The 24,555-nt window shown below is 43.2% G+C and overlaps 1 protein-coding gene across 2 annotated transcripts in view; it reads left to right on the forward strand.

The window, feature by feature from the left end:
- Positions 1-24,555, forward strand: part of TMEM163 (transmembrane protein 163) — a 331,925-nt gene that overhangs the window by 227,988 nt on the left and 79,382 nt on the right. For both annotated transcript variants that reach the window (XM_024975784.2, NM_001101160.2), the window contains 2 exons: positions 4,602-4,645; positions 6,039-6,130. In XM_024975784.2, the coding sequence (XP_024831552.1) occupies positions 4,602-4,645; positions 6,039-6,130 (136 nt within the window). The remainder of the gene's footprint in view (positions 1-4,601; positions 4,646-6,038; positions 6,131-24,555) is intronic.

Genomic DNA, 24,555 nt, shown 5'->3' on the forward strand with positions numbered 1-24,555 from the left:
TTAGATAGAGAGACATCCTCTTCCAGGATTTTCAGCAGAATCTCAGGACAGATTCTCACTGGCTCAAATTGAATTGTGCCATCTCTGAATCATTAACTTTGGCCATGGGACAGGGATAGGCTAGAGTGGGGGTCATGATGACATCCCACCCAAACCCCATAGTCTGAGGGTAGGTGACCTCCTGTTTCCCAGAGGAGACTCAGGGCCCTTCTGCCCAAATGGGGAATGGCTGCTAGGCAGGCCCCAAGCTACAGATCTTCATTTGACTTAGGAACATCCTAAGGACTCTTAAGTCTTTATATATATATATATATATATATATATATATAAACAAGATAGCAGGGAAAGTCAGAGGAGCCCCGTTGCTATGCATTTCTGGGTGTGGAGAAGGAAATGGCAACCCACTCCAGTACTCTTGCCTGGAAAATCCCATGGATGGAGGAGCCTGGTAGGCTGCAGTCCGTGGGGTCACTAAGGGTCGGACACGACTGAAGAGACTTCACTTTCACTTTCCACTTTCCTGCATTGGAGAAGGAAATGGCAGCCCACTCCAGTGTTCTTGCCTGAAGAATCCCAGGAACGGGGGACCCTGGTGAGCTGCCGTCTATGGGGTCGTACAGAGTAGGACACGACTGAAGCGACTTAGCAGCAGTAGCAGCAGCAAGGTCAGCCTAATCAGATGGCAGCCTGCTTTCACTCTCATCATGGAGGAGTGAGAGATGGGGAGTAGTGTAGGTCTCAGCTCCTAGGGGAATGAGACTCGGTGGCCTGTAGGTAGTACTGCCTCCCTGAGTGCATGGTTCAGTGATGAATGTTAGAGACAGTCTCTGAATGTGAGGAGCAGAAACATTGCTGAAAATTTCCCCAATTTTCCCACTGGTACTAGTAGTATCCAGATGAATTTGGAGGCTGCTAACAGTTGGAATGTGTAGCCAGGATTCATTGTCTATACATTTTTGTATCAAATTGAAATGTGGAGACAGGTTTGGGGTGAAGTAGAAAAGAATAGCTTTGTTGCTTTGCCAGGTGAAGGGGGATACAGCCAGCTAATGCAGTTTTATTGCAGTGTGTTATTGCAGTGGTTCAAAGAGGAAGGTGTGATCAGTTCATAGACATTCTGTGATTGGTTGGTGGTGAGGTAATAGGGAGCATCATCAACCTTCTGGTCCTACTGGTCTGGGCTGTGAGTGCTTGTGGACAGCATACAGTTAACTTCTCCCACCTCATGGGAGTTTCAGTATATACAAAACTGCTAACAGATCCCTGGAATAGGAAATGGCAACCCGCTCCAGAATTCTTGCCTGGGAAATCCCATGAACAGAGGAGCCTGAAGGGCTACAGTCCATGGAGTCGCTAAGATACTGCTATGTATATATCCCTCGAGAGGGAACCAGGATCCTGTTGTAAGTCTGCACTATTGTTTGTTGGCTGCTCCTCCCTTGTCTCTACATCCCTTCCCTTCCTTTATTAGAATCTGCTGTTTGGAACTCAGGGAAGGCCTTGGAGGCTGAATGAAGCCTGTTTCCTGCAAACAAGAAAACAAGTGACCAGAAAGGCTTTTGCATGCAGGGCCCTGCTTAGTTTCAGGTGCTCTATTCAGGAGCAGCTTCAGTATTAAACAGCCTCGCACCACGTGCTGAGAGCCACAGAGACTTCATTACCTTCAGCCGGACCTCTGCGTCAACCACGAACAGCCTTCCTAGGAGAGCATTGCCCTTGCAATGGGGTTGGATCTTGCCAGCTTGCAGCGTAATGGCCTGAGGTCAAAAGGGCCTTTTCCTCTTTGTTGTCCAGCATTGAGTCTAGCACCTGCATGAAAGGCACCGCTGGACTTTTGATGGATCTTTGCTGGCTTCCCAGCTCCCTTCAGCCATGTACATGTGGGCTGCAGGGCCACCTGCCCTGTAATCTCTGCCTTGGTGGGTCATTCTGGCCCAGGACTTCTTCAAATGGAACTCGTTCTGAGCATGAGGGAGGCTGAAAATGCCAAGATGAAAACCCCACAGTTGGCTCTCTTTCTGTGGGAGCAGGGGCTGTCTAAACTAGTCCCACCTTTAAGGCCCTTCTTATCCCAGAACTAGATATGTCTTGTCCAGTTATGGCTCCCCACACTCCTGCCCCAACCAAAAGTCATTTACTCTTCAAAAACTCCTAAAAAGCTGACTGATCTCTTCCACTGGGTCCTGTGCTAATGATTATTTGCTGTTCTGTCATCTCAAAAGCTTGGGGATTGCTCCCACAGGACAGCTGCCAGAGCTGTAGCCAAGTGGAGGGCCCTTCAGTGCACCCTCAATTCCCCACACAATCTTCAGCCGCTCTCATCTAGAAAATTAGATGGAACCAATTTAGAAGTAAATGGGACATGGGAATGCCTTCCTTCTCTTAAGGACTCTACATGGTCATGGAGCCCTCCTGCTCCCGTTTTCCTTGATGCATGGGGGTGTAGAACAACATAAAGATTTCACTTGTCCTATCAGTGATTCATCCACTGGGCAGGCTTAAGCCACACAAGCAGAATTTTCCAGTATAGTTCTGAAAGTACATGATATCATGGGCCTTGACTGCCATGGAGTCAGGGAAATCCCACCCTTCAGCGGCTGTCTCCTCTGTTGGATTCTAGAGTCTCTGAGACAAGGTTCCTTGTGTTTCTTAATAAAATCAAGTGGGCGTCAACTTTGAAATCTGTAACTTGTGGAGCCCTATGTCAATGTCACAGGTTTGGAGACCTATAGCAAGGTCACAGGACAAAAATCTCTGGAATTAACCAGGTTCCATAGCAACTATTGCCATGAGCCTCCTGATGTAAACCTGCCAATTCCTTGACCCCATATTAGGTAAAATACCCACTCTATTTAATCTACCCTGGTAAAGGAATGGCAACCCACTCCAGCATTCTTGCCTAGAAAATTCCACAGACAGAGGAACCTGTGTTTATACCCCATGCCTGTGTCTCTGCTCCTCAGTCTGTGTAACAAACCATGGCCAACCCTAACTCTGATGTTTCCAAGTTTCAATTCCAACAGGGTAAATTGACCAACTAGAATCCCAGTCTCAACTATTCGTTTATTTTTTAGTTGGAAACTTTACTAGAACACTTGCCAATCACGTGTCCCAATTATCTATAAAAATCAAGTCAGTAGTTGGTTGCTTATAACATTCAAAGGGGCTTCCCTGGTGGCTCAGTGGTAAAGAATCTGCCTGCCAATGCAGGAGACTCATTCAGTCCCTTGGTTGGGAAGATCCCCTGGGAAAGGAAATGCAACCTACTCTAGTATTCTTGCCTGGGAAATTCCATGGACAGAGAAGCCTGGCGGGCTACAGTCCATGGGGTTGTGAAGAGTTGGACACGACTGTGACTGAACGACAACAGCAGCATTCAAAAATCCATCAAATTGTTGCTAGGCAAAGAAGATAGGTATATTGACATACTAGATTAGGTCTACTAGGAACTTGGTCAGAGTTGGGAGAAATGAGTTCTTAGTGTATTTATCAGCTACATCCTTTATAACAATAAAATTCTTAGATTCTATTTCTGCTACACAGAGGACTTCCTTATACATAGAAAATGAAACATGTTTGGGTTGCCCTGGGTTGGATGACCCACCCCTGTGGCTGAGGGCAGGAGTACTAAGCCCAGTATGGCTGCCTGGGGTCCACGTGGATAAGCAGAGACCAGCTCTCAGAGAAGGGACATGTGCTGAGTTGAGTGGGAGTCCAAGGGGATGTTGACTTCCATGCTCTGTATCCACGCCTTCCTTACTCCTTGAGTGAGTGCTTGTAACACCTGTGCCTGGAACAATCCACTTCACAGCCTTGCTGACCCTCAGGGTTGGGTTTCATTCTTTATTAGTGAGTGGGCATGTGCTTGTTTAATACGGCTTTTGCCTGGAACCCTGCCTTATTAAGTCAAGTCGAGAACTGTCTTGGAAGCTGCATGTGGTTTTGGCACAGAACAGATCACAGAATCAGAAAAAAAGTGCTGCCCAATTGACTTGCCCCCCAAAAGGTAGATTGGTTTTTGAGTATGGATGAAATATGTCTTAATTATAATTGTGGCACCTACTTTTGTAGACATCTCTTGTTTAAGATAATTTATTCTTGTTTTCCTAAACAGTTTTATTGAGGTCCACACTGTATTTTAAGCTCTGGAGGGCAAGAGATTTTTTTCCAACTGTGCTAGCAATGGTGTGTGTATCAGTAAATACCTTATTATGAGAACAGTTCAGATGGTTACAGTTTCACTTTCAAAGTTTAATCTGGTTCCTACCCCTCTATTCCCAGTTGTTAAATTCTCAGTGTCTCAGCAGTCATTTGAGTGACAATCGCTTGAGTGTTTTCATTCGGAAGCTGGCCCTTTGGTGCTTCAGGGTACGCTGGGAAGGGAGGTCCTTGCAAGTGAAGTCTGGAATCTTCATATCACTCTTGAATTTTTTTTTTTAATTCTCAGATATGACAAGTACAGTTAATTTTTAATTTCCTTCTCATAGAACTTTTCCAGTGATGTTTAAAAGGCCATATCAAATATATGAATACTCTCACAAATGAGAGAAAATATTCACAAGATCTTAAAATATTCTGAATAATATTTTCTTTCTTTTTAGCTGTCTCCGTTATGAGGTACAGCGCCTCTGCTTTTGGGTTTGCAGTAAGTAACCTGAAATGTACTTTTATGAAGTTTTGCACGTTTCTCCCGGGCCCACAAATCTCACGCTGGGGCCTCTGATTTAAGAGGGTGGTTAGCAGATGAGAGAGAGAACATAACAAACATACCTTTTATGGAAGTCGTTTCTACAAACAATTATAATTTGATAGAAGTAAACTGCAATGACAGTGTATAATTCTCAACAACAGATCAGGGCCACCATGTTTTCTGCAAATCCTTGAGAGGATTTTTTTTTTTAGGGTTTAGCCCTTTCCCCAGCCCCTTAAGGTTGTAGGTTTGAAAATGGGCACACACTGAAGTGAAGCGTTTGCTGATGTGGGCAAAGGTGATGTGAGTTAAGATGGGGCTGCCGTCAATAGGATGTCAGTCTTCAGCCAGACTAGGGGTACCCTGGTTTCTGAACCTGCTTCCTGATGGCAGCTGGTTACAGAAGATGGGTCTCAGATACTGAAAACTTGGGTAAAGTCTCCCCACATCTTCAAGAGAACATTAGTGCTTGTAGTTTTCCAGACAAGAAGTGTGTTGGGGTGAGGTGATTCATGCAAAGAAAGCTCATTTCAACAGCTCTCCTGCTTCAGGGCTTCCTGTACCTGATGGTGTGTATTCCCTGTTCCCAAAGCCACTTTTCCCGTTGTTTTGAGGACTTAATGCTTTGAGGCTGGCAGATTCTTTTCAGAATCTTTTGAAAGGTGTGGACTGTCTCTCCAGAAATTACACATACGTCACCCTCCTACCCTGCCCACCTCTCTCACTCACACTCCTCTCTCCTTCCCCTCCTTTCTTCACTCTCTTCCTACACATTCACTTGTTCATTCGAACAAAAGCATTGGTTTCTGTATCCAATTTCACAGTGTTGGCAGACTTCGTGGAGCACCCTGGGTGACCCCACCCTCACCCCTGGACCCCAGGTAGAATAGTCCTATTGAGAGCCAGAAACACAGAGTCCTTGGCCCAAATTCTTTGCTTGGGATGGACAGGAAAATGCTGAAATCATCTTGCCTGCCCTGGGGAGATCAATTTCACATGTGTCATAAGTGTCACCACCCCACCCCCATCACCAGCGTGCTGGTAGTCAGGGGTCCCTGGAGCAGAGCTCAGCGCACATAGAGTGTGGCTCTCCCCATACCCCCGGCAGCAAGTGGCCAGGAGGAGCCATGACCCTGGCATCACATGGGCGTGTTTGGTGCCCTGACTTAGAATTCCCAGGATCTCCACCTTGAGGATGCTGAGTGGCCAGCATTGTAATGATGTGAAGCCTCTTTGCTCTGAGGTCACTGGTTCAGATGTTCCAAGTCACAGAACAATTGCCATGTGTCTTCACAGTTGCAACCTATTAACTCTGGAAAACCACTAATACTGTGTCTCCTCCTTCTAGTTTGATGCCATCCTCGATGTCCTGTCATCGGCGATTGTCCTATGGCGTTATAGCAACGCGGCTGCTGTACACTCTGCCCATAGGGAGTACATGTAAGTGGATTTTTATCTTCTTTCACTTTGCAGAACCCTTGCCACGTAATCAGGCTGTCAGCATGGCTCACCTTGCAGCTTTGGTACAGTGATGAGAATGAGGTTCCCAAATTGCCTTTGAGAGTGGCTGGTGTGATATCACATATATGATTGGCCCCTTCTGGGATGCTCAGAGAGATGGGATGTCCCCTTATAATTTTCCCTGTTCTCTGCTCTTGAGCCTGGAGTGAATGTTTGTATGCTTATTTGTCTGTCCATCCATTCATCTATTCATTGATCAATCTGAAACTGCACAGCTCAGATTGGGACTTGAACCCACTGTCTTAATTGAAATCATATACTCAGTCTCAGGACTTAGTGAAGCTCAGATTCTTTATGTCTCAGCACAGAAAGAATTTAGTAAGAGATACAAAGTGACAGCTAAGAAGTGGATTTATTTAGAGAGATACACATTCCATAGACAGAATGTGGTCTGTCTCAAAAGGCTAGAGTGGCCGTGGGAGAAACACACTCCACAGAAGAAAATGTGGGCCATCTCAGAAGGCGAAAGGCCCTGAAATATGAGATGGCTAATTGTTTCCTTTAAAAAAATTTTTTTTGTTTATTTGGTGTGCCAGATCTTAGTTGTGGCATGTGGAATCTAGTTCCCTGACCAGGGATCAAACCTGGGTCCCCTGCATTGGGATCATGCAGTCTTAGCCACTGGACCACCAGGGAAGTCCTGGGGTGGTTAGTTTTATGGGCTGGATAATTTCATAGACTAATGAGTAGGAGGATTACTCCAACTAGCTTGGACAAGGGACAAGGATTTCTAGGACTAGGGCCATCACCCACTTTTTGGCCTTTTATGGTTTGCCTCAGAACTGCCATGACACTGGCGGATACGTCATTTAGCTTGCTAGTGTATTACAATGAGCGTGTGTATAATGAGGCTTCAGGTCTACTGGGCGTTGACCCTTCCACCACCTTAGACCTAGTTGGTTCTAACCAATTTTTGTCATGTCCTATGTCAATGCCCCCATATCCTATGACATATGCCCATGTCATTCTTTTAAAGGTCATGCCCTACCTCCTTCCCTCCTGTTTCAAATCCATCTAACAATTCATTCATCCTTCCATCTTCTTTCTCTTTATGTTACTGAAATTTTTGTTCCTTTGAATTTTCATGCTTTTTTTCCCATTCTTTTTAAGTAAGATGTGTTCTCCACTGTGATTTACAGAGGACATTTTGAAAGCATTCTAAATTATTCTACTGGTCTTCTGTCCTTCTGTGTATTAGAAAATATTGCTTCCTCAGTCTCCACGTTTCTTGGGTGATTATTTGTCTTTAAAGTACTTGTGTTTGTGACCATAAAGTGTGTATCTTTTTCAATTTCCATTTTTTATATTCCTGGTAATTCCCAGGTTCCAAAGTCAGATTTGTTGACTTTGAATCTCAGCTCTACAACTTGTCAGCTTTGTGACCGTGGGAAGCTATCCTAACTGCTCTATGCTTTGTTTCCTTATCTGGAAAAAAGGGGGTATTTGAAAATTATGTGAGTGAGATACTAATCATCATGATATATGACATGATATCATATTATATATATAAACTTATGACAGTGTCTGGCATGTAGTTCAGTAAACTTTAGCTGCCATCATTATTAATTATTAAGGGGGTTTCCCTGAGACTGCGTCACCGTGGCTTGTCATTAGAGCAAGAGCTTTACTCCACTTCTATAGCTTTTGGACACCTGAATACAAATGAGGAAATGCCCTGTTGTTTGTGGTGGTGCCTAGACAAGAGGTACTCTTGATGGAGAACCTGTGTCACACTCAGCCATATAAATGTTGATTGTCAGGGGACTCAGGAAATAGTAATATATCTGAGGTTGCTTGTGCCAAATGGAAGTCTTTTGAAAGATGATGCCAAAACGGACTCACAAATGAGAGCCAATTTTAGTTTAGTTTTGGCTTGAGACAGAGCACTAAAGCTCCTTTTGAGTGTTAAATTAGCCCTTTTAAGAAATATAATTAAAATATCAAATCTGTGACATCATAGATGATGTTATTTAGGATAAAGTTAATTTTTGAAAAAGTGAGTCCGTTTACTGGTTGGAAAAATCAAGAAGCAATAGTAGTAAACTGATTTTGCAAAAGATAATGATGGTTCCATAGTGATCAAAGTTGAATTACCACCTGTCTAGCCAAAGGAACCCTGAATACATCTACCCAGGCTGTTACTGATTGGTCTTTGAGGAATACAGTAAGAACAGTCTAGAGAGTGCAGTATAGAGATATGCTTGACTTTCAAGAGCTAGTTCCCTATCCTGTCAGATGAACACATTCTTTGGATCCATAGTTCTGTTACCAACATGGCAGCCACTGAGGCTCTTTTAGCATTTATATGTGGCTGCTCCTAACTGAGAGGTTAATATACACACCAATACACTATTAACAGAGGTTAATAAAATATACACCAAATCCTGAAGATGTAAGAAAAAAGAATATAAACATTTTATTAATATTTAGAAAACAATATGGATTACTTGTTGATATAAGAATATTTGGGATATATTGGGTTAAATAAACTATTACAATTTTACTTCTGTTTACATTCTTAATGTGGCTTTTAGAAATTTAAAATGACATATGGGACATGTTTTAAATTTCTGTTGGGCCTTGCCCTCTGAAAAGAAAGCTCTTCCCTCTGCCTTGCTTATTTTAGCATTAATAATCCAGAATTTGATTTGCAATTCTAGAAAGAATTGTGCTCACTGCTTCTCAATTTCTCTTTTCTAATTTGCTTTTTAAATCTGATTTCCTTTATGCTAAAGTGAGTCTCTTACATATTAGTCACAAAGCCACAAATTATTGTGGCTTTTCTATAGTGTTGGGATCTCAGTGAAACCAGGTGGCCAGCATGTTATCCAACATTGATTGATGATAAGAAATGTCATTGGTTTCACTGTTTTTAACGATCCCCAAATATATACCCTTAAAAATGTATCTTTAATAATACCCATAAGGCAGAAACTCACCAGTTTGCTTTGATAATTCCCAGATGATTATTCCATGTGATGATGCCCATGGATTCATTTGGAGATTCTTAATCTAGAAATTAAAACAACACTCAGAATCCTCTGTATTGTTGGTTTAGTTTAGATTTTTAATCCCTGGCTCATGCCATGTAAATTAAAAATTCATGAAATCACTGCCAGCTGAGAAACTGGTGTTTGCATATTAATGAGCATGAATAATTATAAGGGGCAAAGCTAGAAAACTACTGGCTTTCAGTTAGTTGCTGGAGAATAAGTTTTGAGAAAATGAGGAAATATCCAACCAGTCCTTAGTTAACTCTTCTAACTTTCCCTCTTTTGTTTCTAAGCTTCAGAGTGCGTCTTGAACTTGGAATTGCCAATGCAAAGTGATAGAAACCCTGCTCAGCCTTCTGCCTGATGACTGTGGGCACTGACTGTGGATGTGGTGGGTGTTTGATACTCAGAGGGAGAGAGTGTGCCTTCAGCCCCGCCACAGAGCAGAGTGCCAATAAGCTTTGCGTTGTGTCACACTTTTTTATTGTGGGGAAAAACATATCGTATTTACCATCTTAAATATTTTAAGTTTACAGTTCAGTGGTGTTAGGTGTATTCGCAGTGTTGTGGGCAGATCTCGCAAATTGAGACTCCATACTGATTACACAGCTTCCTATTACCCCTCCCCCAGAGCTGGGTAACTGCTGTTCTACTTTCTCTCTCTATGAATTTGACGACTCTAGGTAGGTCCCTCACATAAATGAAATGATACAGTTTTTGTCCTTTTGTGACTGGCTTGTTTCACTTAGCATGATGTCCTCAAGGTTTACCCATGTTATAGTATGTATCAGAGTTTCTTTCCTTTTGAAGGCTCTGTAATATTCCATTGTATGCATAGACCATATTTTGTGTATCCTTTCATCAACCAATAGACATGTGGGTTGTTTTCCTCTCAGCCTTAATAAATAAGGAACTGTGAGCATGGATGTACAAATATCTCTTCATTGACCCTGCTTTCAATTCTTTTGGAAATACACCCAGGAGTGAGATTGGTGAGTCATGTGGTAGGACTATTTTTAATGTTTTAAGAAACCTCCATACTGTTTTTCCATAGCAGTTGCTCCATTTTGTAATTCCACCAACTAGTTATCTATTTTGAAAAGCTCCAAGTTTAATCGGTTACCATCTTGTCGTAGGGAATATGTATATGGGGAAAGCGAACCGTCGGGCTTACGTGTTGTCAGGGCTTTCAGGAGACCCGGATAGAAGCAGGGGCAAGGGAGGGCTTCTGAGAACATACCAGGACATCCAGATGGCTGAGGGCTGGGAGGGAGGACCAGACAAGGTGAGTGAGTAGTCATGTTGGATTAGAATCCCACTTCTGTTGGTGGCTGTTGGTGTGGGGCACTATCTTGACAATGGGATGCTAAGAACCAGGATTTCACAGGTGGTTCATTTATTGTGTGGATTTAGGGTGGGAGTGAGTGGCTGATAACCTACTTACCCCTCCCCACCATCACCTTTCCCCTTTGGTAACCATAAGTTTATTTTTATAATCTGTGTGTCTATTTTGTAAATAGGTTCATTGGTGTCATTTAAAAAAAAATTAAATTCCACATATGAATGATACCATATTTACATATTTATCTTTCTCTGTCTCAGCCAGGTTCCATTAGGGTAAGGGGTGAGGGAGAGAGGCAGAAAAGTCTGGGTAGGTAGAAACTGGGAGTAGGATGAAAGCGTTAGTGGGGAAAGGAGTAGGGCCACCCAGGAGGGCACCGAGGAGTGTGGTTACAGGGTGGGGTGGTGACGGTTGTCCTGGTGATTGTGGGCTTGAGGCCACACAAAAGAATGCTGCTCTCTTTGTGCACTTAGATTGTCATCTCTGAGGTTCGCTAAGTGAGGAAAGCCTGGAGCCAAACCGTGTTTAAAGTCTTTTCTCTTTGGTTTTAACAAATGAGGTTTGCATCCACACAGACTGTTTGGACATATGAACAAAACTTCTGTGAGCACACAAAGAAGACTGGCAGCAGGGTCGCCTCTGGGAGGGGCACTGGGGACAGAAAAAGAGGGGAGACACTTTCTTTGTATCCTTCAGACCAGAGCTGTGCACTGAACTCTCTGTGATAATGGACATGTTCTCTATACTGTCCAGTATGGTAGCCATTAGGCACATGTGACCTTTGAGCCCTTGACATATGGCTAGAATGATGGATGATCTGGATGTTAAACTTTATTTAATGTCAATTAATTTAAATAGTCACACCTGTGGCTAGTGGCTACCATGTTGAACAAAGCCTCTTTAACTGGTTTGATCATTTTTTTTTAGTCACTAAGTCGTGTCGACTCTTGTGATCCCTTGGACTGCCAGGCTCCTCTGTCCATGGGTTTCTCCAGGCAAGAATTCTGGAGTAGCTTGCCATTTCCTTCTCCAGGGGATCTTCCCAACCTAGGAATTGAACCCGGGTCTCCTGCATTGCAGCATCATTTTTAATCTATTAAAAAAACCCAACAGACAAAGTTGTTAATAAATCAGTGTCCAGGGAATTTGGAAATGAGAGGAAGATATGGCGGGGAGGAGGTGATGGAGCCAGAGGGTGTGGGGGAAATTAGTGCAGGAGGAACTTGGCAAGATTGGAAGACATGGAGAATTTCACGCCTCTCTTAGCTATGCCCAGCCCTGGGTACCATGTAAGTCCACAGGAAGTATCACAGCCTCCCGCTGCCGTCTGCTGTGGAGGGCCATCAGGATGCTTGCCACGGAAGGTACAGCTTGATGCTCGCTGGGGGCCGGTGACATTTTGCATATGATTGCAGCACAGGTGGGAGGCCCCCCCGAAGGTGTCCCAGTGCCAGCTGTCTGTTTGGGCTATTTATCCATCAACTCCCTGAGATGGAGAGGTGGAGGCAGATGGGAGGCTGTGCACCTTTACAGGCTTCTCATCCTGCTACAATGAAGCAAAAACGCAGCCTGCGAGGTTGTTCTCTTGTGCCAAATGTACCTCCAAATGGCATTACGCTCTGCATCGTTTCAGGAAGCAAATGTGAGAGGAATGGAGAAGTATTCTTAGAGAGACAGAATCTTTTGTGTGTCTTCTCCTGTGAAGAAGCTGGGACACACTGATTCTCAAGGAGGCAGGGCATTCACTCTGTTTCTCTTTTCATTTTGCTTGGCCTGAACACTGCCAGTTGACAGGATAGCTTGATAGTCTTTTGATCCCTGGTTTCAGTAGCATCCTTGCTGGTTTTGAAGCCAGTGCCAGAAATTGAAAAAAAACTGATGCAGTCAAGAAAGGATGGGTTGATAATTTGCTTCTGGCATCTAGTCTAAGTAGATTGCAAAGGCGAATGTTGTACCAGGAACATAAAATAGTACCACATCCCCCCACCCCACCTTCTCAGGGAGCATCCTATCTGATCATAAATTGAGGGCTCTGGGAAGGTGAATTGCATTTTCCCCACATTTGTCTAGTGCTCTTAACTTTACAAAGCTCTAGAGTGTGTTTTAGCTCAAGAACAGACCTTGAACTAGAAAAGTAAATAACTTCGGAGATGCCCTCTGTGACTGATGAGAGCTAATGTAGAAGGTAGGGTCTTGATAGCAGGACACGAGCTCATTCATCTGCCTGGAAGAATTTGGGTTTAGTCTTGCCTGAAGGCAGAAGGGAGTTGCTTTCCACTGTCAGGAAAAGAACATATGAAACCTGTCAGACATAGACATGATATTGATGGGTTGTTATGCAGTGGGCAGGATGTATATTAGAAGAAGGAGGGTAGGTTTGATCCCTGTTACAAGTTAAATTGTGTGTCACTGAAAGATGTTGACGTTCTCATCCCCTGTACTACAGAATGATAGTTTATTGGAAAATAGGATCTTTGCAGATGTCGGTAAGTTAGACAAGGTCTGAATCCAGTAAGATTAGGGTCCTTGTGAGAAGAGTAGACACATAGAGACAGCGGCACTCAAGGAGAAAATGACTGTGTGACAGTAGAGGCAGAGTTCAGAGCTAAGGGATGCAAGGGTTGTTGGTAAACCCCAGCAGCTAGCAGAGGCAAGGAAGGCTTCTGCCCTGCAGGTTTCAGAGAGAGTGTGGGCCTGCAAACACCTTGATTTCAGGACTTTGAGACCCCAAAACTGTAAGATAGTAAGTTTCTTTTTTTAAGCCCCCCAGTTTGTGGTGCTTCGATAACAGCAGCACAGGAAACTAATACTCTCCCTGAGAAGAGTTCTCTATCAGACCTGCACTCATTTGCTCTGAGCTTCAGTGATACATTCATCTTTTGAAATTTCAGTTTTCTCATGTGTGAAAGGGGGAGGGCCATAATAGCTATCAAAGGTCACTGAGATGAAGCTTAAACATGGTATTGAATGTGATGTCAATATATGCTCAAAAATGTCAGATCATTATGTTCCATCTTGAGAGTTTTGAATTTTTTTTTTCCAGTCATACTGGGATAGTTTTTCATTGTCTGCACTATTGTTCTGTTTTCCTTTTCAAGAGTGTGGGATAAAAGACTCTACAAAGAAAAATGGGAAAAACTCAAATACATGCTTTGGCATATGTAGAAAGTTGCTGTCAACCTTGAGATATGGAGTAGCAGTGTAGTGAAGTGATAAAAGATTATTCCTGATTTCATCTCACACACTGCCCCCACCCCTGCAAAGTCTGAAACAGGACAAAGCAATACATGATCACTGTAAAATTTGAGGTAATTTCTAGTGGCACAAATACAAAAAACGTACTAGCTATAGGACCCCCTGGAGCTAACATTTCGATGGGGTGTGTGTGTGTTTGGCGTGTGTGTGCACTAAAGCACTCATGTGCATGGTTACACATACATCCTTTTTTCCCCACATAAAGAGATGATCTATATTTACCCCTTTGAAAACTGGGTTTCTCTGCTACCACCATGTTTTGAACATCTTCTCATCTTAGGACAGAGATATGTTATTTTTTTTATAGCTATGCAGTATTCTATGTATGGATTTAACATAATTTGTTTAAGCAATTTTCTACTGAAGACATGGGTTGTTTTCAAAGTCTTGGGGTTAGAAACAACCTGAAATAACTGTCCTGACACATTTTTATTCTTACGCTTGTCCTCTTATTTCTTAAGGATAAATTACTAGACATCTGGGTCAAATAATATGCTAACTTACAGTTGTGATACCTGGTGTTAAACTGTGCTCCAAAAAGGTCATACTGATTTACATTCCCACTGCCAGGGGTGAGGATGTGTGTTTACTCACTTTTGCCAGCACTGTGTTCTCATTCTTTTCGATCATAGCCCCCTGTCCAGGTGGAAAATTGAATTCTCTATGTTAAAGTACATTTAAAAAAATGTTAGTCACCAGTCTAGCTGAGCATATTCGCATATGTGTTTTTGGCATTTGTATTTCTTTTGGAAAATGGGTTGCCAGAATTTCAAATAGGATTAAAAGTCTTCTATTTCCATTTTGGGACATTGCCCAGACTCTGGTTGCTAGAACTTTGGTGACTGAGGAAGTACAACTTCCTTCTTGCTCTGGCCACCGTCACTCATAATTTTTTTCTTTCTTTTGCTGTGCCATATTTTTTTTCCTTTCATAAATCTAATTACCTATGATGTATTTAATGTAGTAGTAGATTTTTTATTTTCCATCACCCTCGCAAGATTTTATACTCACAGAAACAAGAGTATTCCTTAACTGTCTTGTTCTTTTTATCTCCTAGAACAATGCCTGGCATTTAGTAGGTGCTGGTTAAAGAGTTGTGAAATAAAAAATTGAGCTATGGAACCCCTGCATCTTTTTTTAAATTAATTTTTATTGGAGTATAGTTGCTTTGCAGTGTTGTGTTAGTTTCTAATGTACAGCAAAGTGAATCAGCCATACACATACATCTCCTCCCTTTTGGACTTCCTTCCCATTCAGGTCACCAGAGTGCATTAAGTAGAGTTCTCTGTGCTAGAAGTTTGTTAACTGTTTCGCAGATAGATGGAACATGTATCTCATTTGTTATCTGCTTTATACATAGTATCAATAGCGTGTATGTGTCAGTTCCAGCCTCCCAATTCCTCTCACCCCTGCCTTTCCCCCTTGGTGTTCATGCATTTGTTCTCTGTGTCTGTGTCTCTATTTCTGCTTTGCAAATAAGATCACCCATTGGAACCACTTCATCTTATGTAAAGTTTTCATAGCCTTTATTAAGAGCATAATAAGTATTCCCTGAGCACCTGCTCTGTGCCAGGTATGCCAGGATGTGCATTCGGTACAGGTATTATTTAACACTTAATAGAAATGGTGAACACTGCTCCTGAAGGCTCATGGCTGGTAAATGGATGCGCCTGGGGTTTGAACCTAGGTCTTGCTTGCCTGGACATTTGCATGTCACCATTATGCAACCCTGCCTCTCCAGGTGAGCATTTGTGTGTCTTAGTTATACCACTTTTTAAAAACATCCCTTCCACCCCCAGAAATGACCCTTGCTAGCAATTAACTGCAACCTAAAATAAATGGAGGGAGAGGGAAAGTGGAATTAAGAACTATAAAATTAGGCAACGTGAAGTGCAGTCCTGGGCTTTGGTTCTGTGTGTGGTGGTGAGGTGGTTGGCAGTTGGCCAGACAAGGATAAACTGCCCGGGCCACCTTGGGACAGGCTAAGGACTGGAGTGGCTCTCCCAGGAGCAGGTGGCCGTGTCCTGGGTCACCTGGCAAAGGACGGCCGTGACAGGCACGGTAGCCCTTGGTATCTGAAAAGCCTTGCAAATGAGGGTCATTCGCCTTAGCTGTCATGCTCTTTGCAGCTTTGGTTGCTGTTTTCAGGCCAAGCTGGCAGCTGAGTGGGGCTTTCTGGATCCTGGGCTGAGGGCTTTGCCGTCAAGGAATAGGAGCCAGTGCTGGTCCCCAGCTGTGGCCTCTTCTCTGGTACCTGCTGCAGGTCGGGGTGCTTGCTGTTTAGTTTCACCCTCAAGATGGTCACCCTTTGGAAATTTGGGCCTGAAAGTCTCGTTGTCTGTCATCCTTTTATCTTCCATTCTGGGCTGCGGTAGCCTAAGCCACTGCCTGTTCTTGGAGGTGAATGGACTTAGTTCAGGAGCCCTCTTTGAAGTGGGGAGGTCTGAGGCCTTTGAGAATGAGGCCTGTCTCTTTGTGGCCACCTTTGCTGGCAGGAGACGTTGGTACACACTTTCCTTCCTCTGAGGAGTCCTATTTTCAGAGGAAAACTCTGAGGGCTTGGTTCCTTCACAGTTGTCTTTAAAGGTTCAGGGTCAGAATTTTCATGCATATTTCTTTTCCCTTCAGTCTCTAGAGCTTGTCCTGTGTGTTAGCTGTTGAACATGTAAAATTAAATTTTGTATAGTACTTGCTACTAATGACTGCTGCTGCCAAGTCGCTTCAGTCATGTCCGACTCTGTGCGACCCAATAGACAGCAGCCCACCAGGCTCCCGTCCCTGGGATTCTCCAGGCAAGAACACTGGAGTGGGTTGCCATTTCCTTCTCCAGCTACTAATGACTAGTTAACACTGAAATGTTGATGTTGGTGATAGCCGGTGGTGACGTTCTTCTTTATGCTTTCTGATTTTTCTGAAAAACATTTTACAAGGTACATGTGTTAGTTTGTAATCCTATCAAGCTCACTATTTTTCCTCTGGGGGAGTATAAAAGGCAAGCCAGCGTGGGAACAAAGAATAAAGCCCTCCTCTCCTCTCTGTTGGTTTTCCCTGCCATGATTACCCTATGGGTGCTGCTCTTCTTACCGTCAATGTCACAGGGTGCTTTTAGCTGTGATACTAGGCTTAGGAAGGGACCCAGCACAGCTCATGTAGCCTTCCTTTGCGGGTTGGGGGTGGGGGAGTCAGTCAGTGAAATTGCCTTGATTGTAATTCTGGTAACTTTTTTCTCCCTGTCTCCTTTCTCTAAATAGATACATCCTTTTGAGCTTTTAGTTAGCACAGGCTTTACAAACATCTCTATATGATTTGGCTTCTTCGTATCACTAAATAGAAAGCAGCTAAAGGGATACTTCAGCTTTTTGTTTTTTTGTTTATTGAGAATAGTTTCTACCCACCTCATAAAATGGTTATGAAGAGCCAGGAAGATAATATAGGTAAAGTTTCTGGTCATAGTATTGCTTGTTACATACAGTAGGTATTAGATAAATAGGGTTATTTTTAACAGTAGGCTTTCTAGGCAAAATAGAGAAAGCTTTTTTTTTTTTTTTTTTTAATGGCTTTAGTGAAGCAGACTCGGAGATCTAGAGAACAAACTAGTGATTACCAGTGGAGAGAGAGAAGGGGGCAATAAAGGAGTGGGGAGGAAGAGGTACAAACCATTAGGTATAAAATAAGCTACACAGTAAACAACAAGGACCTACTGTATTGGCACAGGGAACTGTATTGAATATACTGTGATAAGCCCTAATGAAAAAGAATATGGAAAAGGCTATATATTTATATAACTGAATCACTTTGCTGTGTAGCAGAAATTAACACAACACTGGAAATCAGCTATACTTCAATGAAACAAATTATATATAAAAAAGAAAAAATACAAGGATATATTGTACAGCACAGGGAAGGTAGCCAATATTTTATAGTGACTATAAATGGAGCTCAACCTTTAAAAATTGTAAATCACTATATTATACACCTGTAACTTATCTATTATTGTATAGCAACTATACTTCAGTAAAAAATATTAGAAATAGCTTTTAAAATATACTTCACACAGCATACATGTCAGGAGAAGGCAATGGCACCCCACTCCAGTACTCTTGCCTGGTAAATCCCATGGACGGAGGAGCCTGGTGGGCTGCAGTCCATGGGGTTGCTAAGAGTCGGACACAACTGAGCGACTTCTCACTTTTCACTTTCATGCATTGGAGAAGGAAATGGCAACCCACTCCAGTGTTCTTGCCTGGAGAATCCCAGGGATGGGGGAGCCTGGTGGGCTGCCATCTCTGGGGTCGTGCAGAGTTGGACACAACTGAAGTGACTTAGCTGCAACAGCAGCATACATGTTTATACACTGGAAGTGTACATGTCAGTGGCTTTTACTATTTTGCAGTTCTGCATATCTGTCAATATAATCAATTTTAGAACATTTTTACCACCATCCAAAGAAGCCTCATTCTTTTTAACTTTCACCACTCCAACCTCTCCTAATTCCCTTTCCCCCCTCCCAGTCCTTGGCAACTATGATCTCCTGTCTGCCCCTGTGGTTGCCCATCCAGGACCTCTCAAGTAAGTGGAATCATATTTTACTTAGTATGTTTTCATCCCTTACTTAGTCTGTCATTTAGCATAGTGTTTTCCACATCTCCATACCGTAGTGGGTACCAGTGTTTCCTTTTTGTTGCTGTATAATATTCCACTGTATGGATGTGCCACAGTTAATTTATCCCTCCCTCCATTGATGGACATATGTGTTGTTTTACATTTTAGCTTTTATGAATAATGCTGCTGTGAACATTTCTGTGCAGCTGTTTGCATGGAGACATGCTTTCATTTTAAGGGGATTTATACCTAGGAGTGGAATTGCTGGGTTATATGGTGACATTTGAGGAACTGTCAAACTGTTCTCCAGAGTTGCTGTACCGTTTTACATTCCTGCCAGCAATTATGAGGGTTCTAATTCCTCCATATCCTTGCCAGCACTTGTTATTATCTGTCTTTTTGATTCTCGCCATACTAGTGGGTGTGAGTAATATCTTTGTGGTTTTGATTTATATTTGAGAGTTCACATGCTTTGGAAAAATCACCCTTTTCTTCCTTTGTTTTAGTCTTGGTCTTGATTCCCACAGACCCTTTAGAAGTTGCATTACTCCTGCTAGTCAGGTGGCTTGGGTCCAGAGAAGCCCTCCTCTGAGAGGTCCTCCATCCCACTGATGATGTCCTCTGGCCTCCTTCCAGCTCTGTGGAGTCTGGCTTTTGGCCTTCCAGGCTGAGGTTTGGTTTTAATGGCACAAGGACAGGGGACTCAGCTTAATCATGCTTGTAGAATTGACTATAAAAATAAGGTGCAGTTTATCGGTGGATGCAAAATGTCTCCATCATAAGACCTTGTCTGGGTATCCATGTGGTTCTTCCATATTTGTCCCTGTAGGTAGACCAGTGTAGAAATGCCAGGCATTGGAACAAGCAGGGGTTAGATGGATCAGTGTTTAGTGGATTGGGCTCTGAGACCCTGATATTGGCATATTTTGTAGTATGTGCTCAGTTGTGTCTGACTCTGTGACCCTGTGGACTATATAGCCTGCTTGCCCGGCTCCTCTGTTCATGGGATTTTCCAGGCAAGAATACTGGAGTGAGAGGGTCATTTTCTCCTGCAGGGGATCTTCCCGACCAAGGGATTGAACCCAAGTTTTCTTTCATTTCACACATTGGTTCTTTACCAACTGTGCCACCAGCAGAGATACTATTCAGGACTAAAAGGAACCACCTTTGAGACCAGGCTACTGGCTGAGAGTCTGTCTCCTTTGAAAAACACACTTTGGAGGGATTTACCATATTTGTCTTCATGATTAATTTTTCTTTGTGTTTCCTTAGTTGACCAACCCATTTTTGTTTTATGAGATTTTTCTTCAGTTATGTCAATAGTGTCACCATCTGGTAGCAATGGAGAACTTCCCATTCTTTTCTTTTTTTTAATTTGTGTTTTGAGTGCCTATAGGCCCTAAACATGGAGAAGGCAATGGCAACCCAATCCAGTACTCTTGCCTGGCAAATCCCATGGATGGAGGAGCCTGGAAGGCTGCAGTCCATGGGGTCGCTAAGAGTCGGACACGACTGAGCGACTGAGCGACTTCACTTTTCACTTTCATGCATTGGAGAAGGAAATGGCAATCCACTCCAGTGTTCTTGCCTAGAGAATCCCAGGGACGGGGGAGCCTGGTGGGCTGCCGCCTATGGGGTCGCACAGAGTCGGACACGACTGAAGTGACTTAGCAGCAGCAGGCCCTAAACATACAGCTGTGACTTTCATAGCCTGTCAGGGAATGCTTGCCCAGCATTGGAGAGCTGGGATGTATGCTGATGATTTGCACCAAGCACTGCTGGACTCCAAAACCTGATGCTGCCTTCATTTTGAGATGGCTCCCTGTAGATTTTGCTTGGCTGAGAAGCCCCGTGCATTCCTTGTGTGTTGATGGCAGGAATAACTTGGGTCCCGAAGTAACCGGGAGTCAGGAGATAACAGCTGGAAACAGCCCCAAATCTTCATCAGCACCCACAGGGATGTCTCAGGGCTTCACAGTGAGTTGGAAAGGGTTGGTGAATGGATCTCCTTTCTTTTTCCCCACAGCTCAGAAAGAAGTCATCTTTCAAATTTAAGAGGCCCAAAAACCATGTTTCAGTTCTGTTTCTGCTACACATAATGTAACTCCCTTTTGCTTTTATTTCCTCATCTATTAGGTAAAGATTAATCTTTATACCTGCCTTGGGGGTGTCAAGTAAAATATGAAAAGAAGGTATGTTCTGAAGAGTCAAAGTGTTACATGTTGTCTGTGTATACATGTGTATGTACATATACATACACAAGTATACATAATATATCAGATCAGATCAAATCAGTCACTCAGTCGTGTCCGACTCTTTGCGACCCCATGAATCGCAGCACGCCAGGCCTCCCTGTCCATCACCAACTCCCGGAGTTCACCCAGACTCACGCCCACCGAGTCAGTGATGCCATCCAGCCATCTCATCCTCTGTCGTCCCCTTCTCCTCTTGCCCCCCAATCCCTCCCAGCATCAGAGTCTTTTCCAATGAGTCAACTCTTCACACCAGGTGGCCAAAGTATTGGAGCCTCAGCTTCAGCATCAGTCCCCCCAATGAATATTCATCCCCTAAAAACAAGCCTGACTTTACCTACTTTTAGATCAAAGTTCAAATCCTCATCCTGTCCCAAGGTGAGTGAGGCCAGGATGATGGGAAAACCAGACTCTCCAAGGTGCAGTTCTTCCAGGATGTAAAGTTATGTACCAGAGTCTAAAATTACATTCCCTTCAAAAATAGTGGTGGTACAGAGGCTCTGTTGACAAGTCCTGTCTAAGAATGGATGGAAATTTGACAAATGACACATTTACATATTGCAATACCCTCTTTTATCCTTCTATTGAGTAAGCATTTTGTTTGCTCCAGTTAAGACCAATTTGGCTGTGTATCTGCTCTTCCTCAGGGCTCCTTTGGCTGCTGGGGTTGACAATTCAGGAAAAGTGGTCCTGGAGGGGTTCCTTCCTGACTTCTGTATGTGTAGGAAGGATTCATGAATAGAGACTTCTGTGAAGTATGAGTGACTCTAAACCTCATCCCTCTTTTGAATTCTGTAGCTCATTTGCATTTTTGGGTGATGATCTAGACATCTGGTTTCTGGTCAGATAGGTGTTCTGTCAATTGTGAGGAGCTAAACTGAATTATTTATTTGTTCACCTCATATGTGAGGAAATAAACTTTGGGCTTCCCAGATGGCGCAGTGGTAAAGAACCTACTTGCCAGTATAGGAGACTCAAGAGACAGGCATTTGATCCCTGGGTTGGGAACATCTCCTGGAGGAAGAAATGGCAACCCTCTCCAGTATTCTTACCTGGAAAATTCCATGGACAGAGGAGCCTGGCGGGCCACAGTCAACAGGGTTGCAAAGAGCTGGACACGACTGAGTACACATACTCCACTCCAAACTTTGTTTTGAAAAAGTCCAGTTTTCCTGATCAGGAGATGTATTTTCTAACACCTGACTCTGATATGTACTCATTGACTCAACAGTGATTTGTTGAGTGCACACCAGGGGCCAGGTACTTTTTGAGACACCAAGGAACAGACACACGCTTCCGCTCTAATGGACCTAAAAGGAGGTGACAGAGAGCACCGTAATTGTATAGAGAAGTAAGAGCCATGAAAAAAATCAGCCAGGTATTGTGACAGAGAATGTGTGAAGGGCTTCTCTGAAGTTGGGGGTCAAAGAGGGTCCCAGAACTGTGTTTCGGATGGCAGGAAAGGGCCTGGAAGAGAAACATCTCTGGGCAGAGTGATTGCTGCAAACAGAGGCCTGAATGTGGGAACCAGCTTGGTGTGTATGAAGGTCAGAAAAAAAGGTTCTTGTGACTGGACCCAGTTAGTGGGAGGTGGGAGGAGAGATGAACCCAGGAGGTGGACAGGACTTTGGGGCCCTTGGGAGGAATTTTGATGATAAGAGCTGTGGGAAGCCTTGGGCAAGTTAAGCTGGCGGGAGGGGCATGAATTGATCTGGTTATATAATTGATGTCAGAGAGCTCAGGTGGTTTGTCATAAGGAAATTTGGCCGTTCTTGTAAATGTGTGAAGCTGTTTGTTGTTTCTTTAAAAATGAAAATATTTTTATTCATTTCACCAGTTGTAATTACACATATTTGTGGGTCAAATATGTTTCAATTCATAACATTTTTTTGAGAATTAAAAAAAAATTATTTTATATTGGAGCATAGATAATTAACAATGTTGTGATAGTTTCAGGTGGACAGCAAAAGGACTCAGCCTTACGTGTATATATATATATATATATATATATACATGTATCCATTCTCCCCCAAAGTCCCCTCCACCCAGACTGCCACATAGCATTGAGCTGAGTTCCCTGTGCTATACAGGAGGTCCTTGTTAGCTATCCCTTTTAATACAGCAGTGTGTACATATTGATCCCAAACTCCCTAATGCTTGATTTTTTTTTTAAACAAAATGTTAGTTCATATAAATTTTAAAGTGAAACTTGGTCTCATTCATACTTACTTTCATCCTTTCCTCTTTCTCCCCCTGAAAAGAGAATTACACTGAACAGTTGTGTGTATGTTTTTCCAGAATATTTTCTATGTGAATACAATCTAATACACCACCCATATGCTTTACACACACACACACACACACACACAACTAGGTGTAAATGAAAATAGAATCTGTACATATTGTTCTGGAACTTTCCTCCTTTTTCAACATAAAACCCAAGGACATTTTCAAATCTCCTACCTATGGATCTAACCTACACTTTTTAATGGCCTCATGGTTTTGTTGTTGACTCTACCAGAATTGATTTTGCACTCTATTGAGAAATCTGAGTCATTCCAGCTTTTCTGTTGTAAGCTATAATGCCATCTACTGCTTGTGTGTGAATCTGTACATATCTCTTTGTGTCTGAAATATGGGGTGCTTTTTTTCTTTAATGAGAGGCGGACTGTGAGTTGAAAAGTCCTGTAGTGCATCCTAGCCAAGTCTGTTTTCTGAATGCGGATGAATGCTGGTCTGTTGGCAAGAGCATGCCTCACACAGGAGACCTGTCAGTCCTCACGTATGGTGGGGCTGTTGTTTGCCCCTGCTTCGTAACCTTGGCAGTTCTTGGAGTGGCCAACGTGATTGGAAACAGTGCCAGCCACAAATGCAGGGGAGAATGAGGAACATATGCAGGGGCTGGTAAGCTTACCTACTTTATATGCATGTCAAGCTGGCAGGATTCCCCAGGCACCCCTCACTGTGTGGGCCCAGCTGCAGGTCTGCATGTTTTCCTGAATATCATGAGTAACTAAAGCCCGGGGACAGGCTTACAAACGATCAACTACACAAAGCTAGGTCTGCCCTTTGCATAATTAACCTGCGATTCTGCATTTCCAGAAATGTGATTGTCGGAGGGAGTGCCAAGCCCATTCAGGATCAAATACACAGTTTCTTATTATCTAATCTGCATCTTGCAAATATCACATTCTATTAAAAGAAAAAGAGCTTAGGAAGAAAGATTGGGCTGATGCAAAGTCTTGGGAGAAAGAAATGACTTAAGAGTAATTTTCTGTGTGTGAGGTCCCACCCATTCCCTATGATCTGACCGACCCTGAAGACCAGTCTCAACAATACATTTGGGGAGGACGTGCACAGCCCTTGGGGCTTGCTGTGTGTGAGTTGGACATGAGGTCTGAATCCACCCCCACCCCTCTACCATGGTCTCTATCCACTGCCTCTCTGTGCCCAGTCACCAGCAGGGAGGTGGAAGCCCCCCTGAGAAGGTGAATGGGCTTAGGATATTAGCCAGAGTACATATCTCAATGGCCTTTTAAAAGGGGGCTTTTTTTTTCTTATGGCAGAGCAGCGCAAACGTACATGTTATTACTTCCTTCTCCACATCAAAATCAGACTGTGATAGAAGCAGATGAAAGGCATCAGTGCTCAGGTTGAAAGGAATCAAAGCACAGAGAAGGAAATATAGCAAAGTCTGTCAATCAATTTCTCTTTGGGGCCTAAGCATTTTTATATTTGGCCTGTTTCAGAGGAAGAGTGTGTATGTGCACATGTGTTGGGAAATTGTACAATGGGAGGAAATGTATTTGCACATTAGTTACTTTCCAGAAATAATTGCTTTGATTTATTCCCCCTCCAATCCCAGAGGGAAGCCCAGGTTATTAGGTTTAGCTCCGAAGA

This window comes from Bos taurus, chromosome 2 (assembly GCF_002263795.3).
Source record: "Bos taurus isolate L1 Dominette 01449 registration number 42190680 breed Hereford chromosome 2, ARS-UCD2.0, whole genome shotgun sequence".
Taxonomy (NCBI): Eukaryota; Metazoa; Chordata; class Mammalia; order Artiodactyla; family Bovidae; genus Bos; species Bos taurus.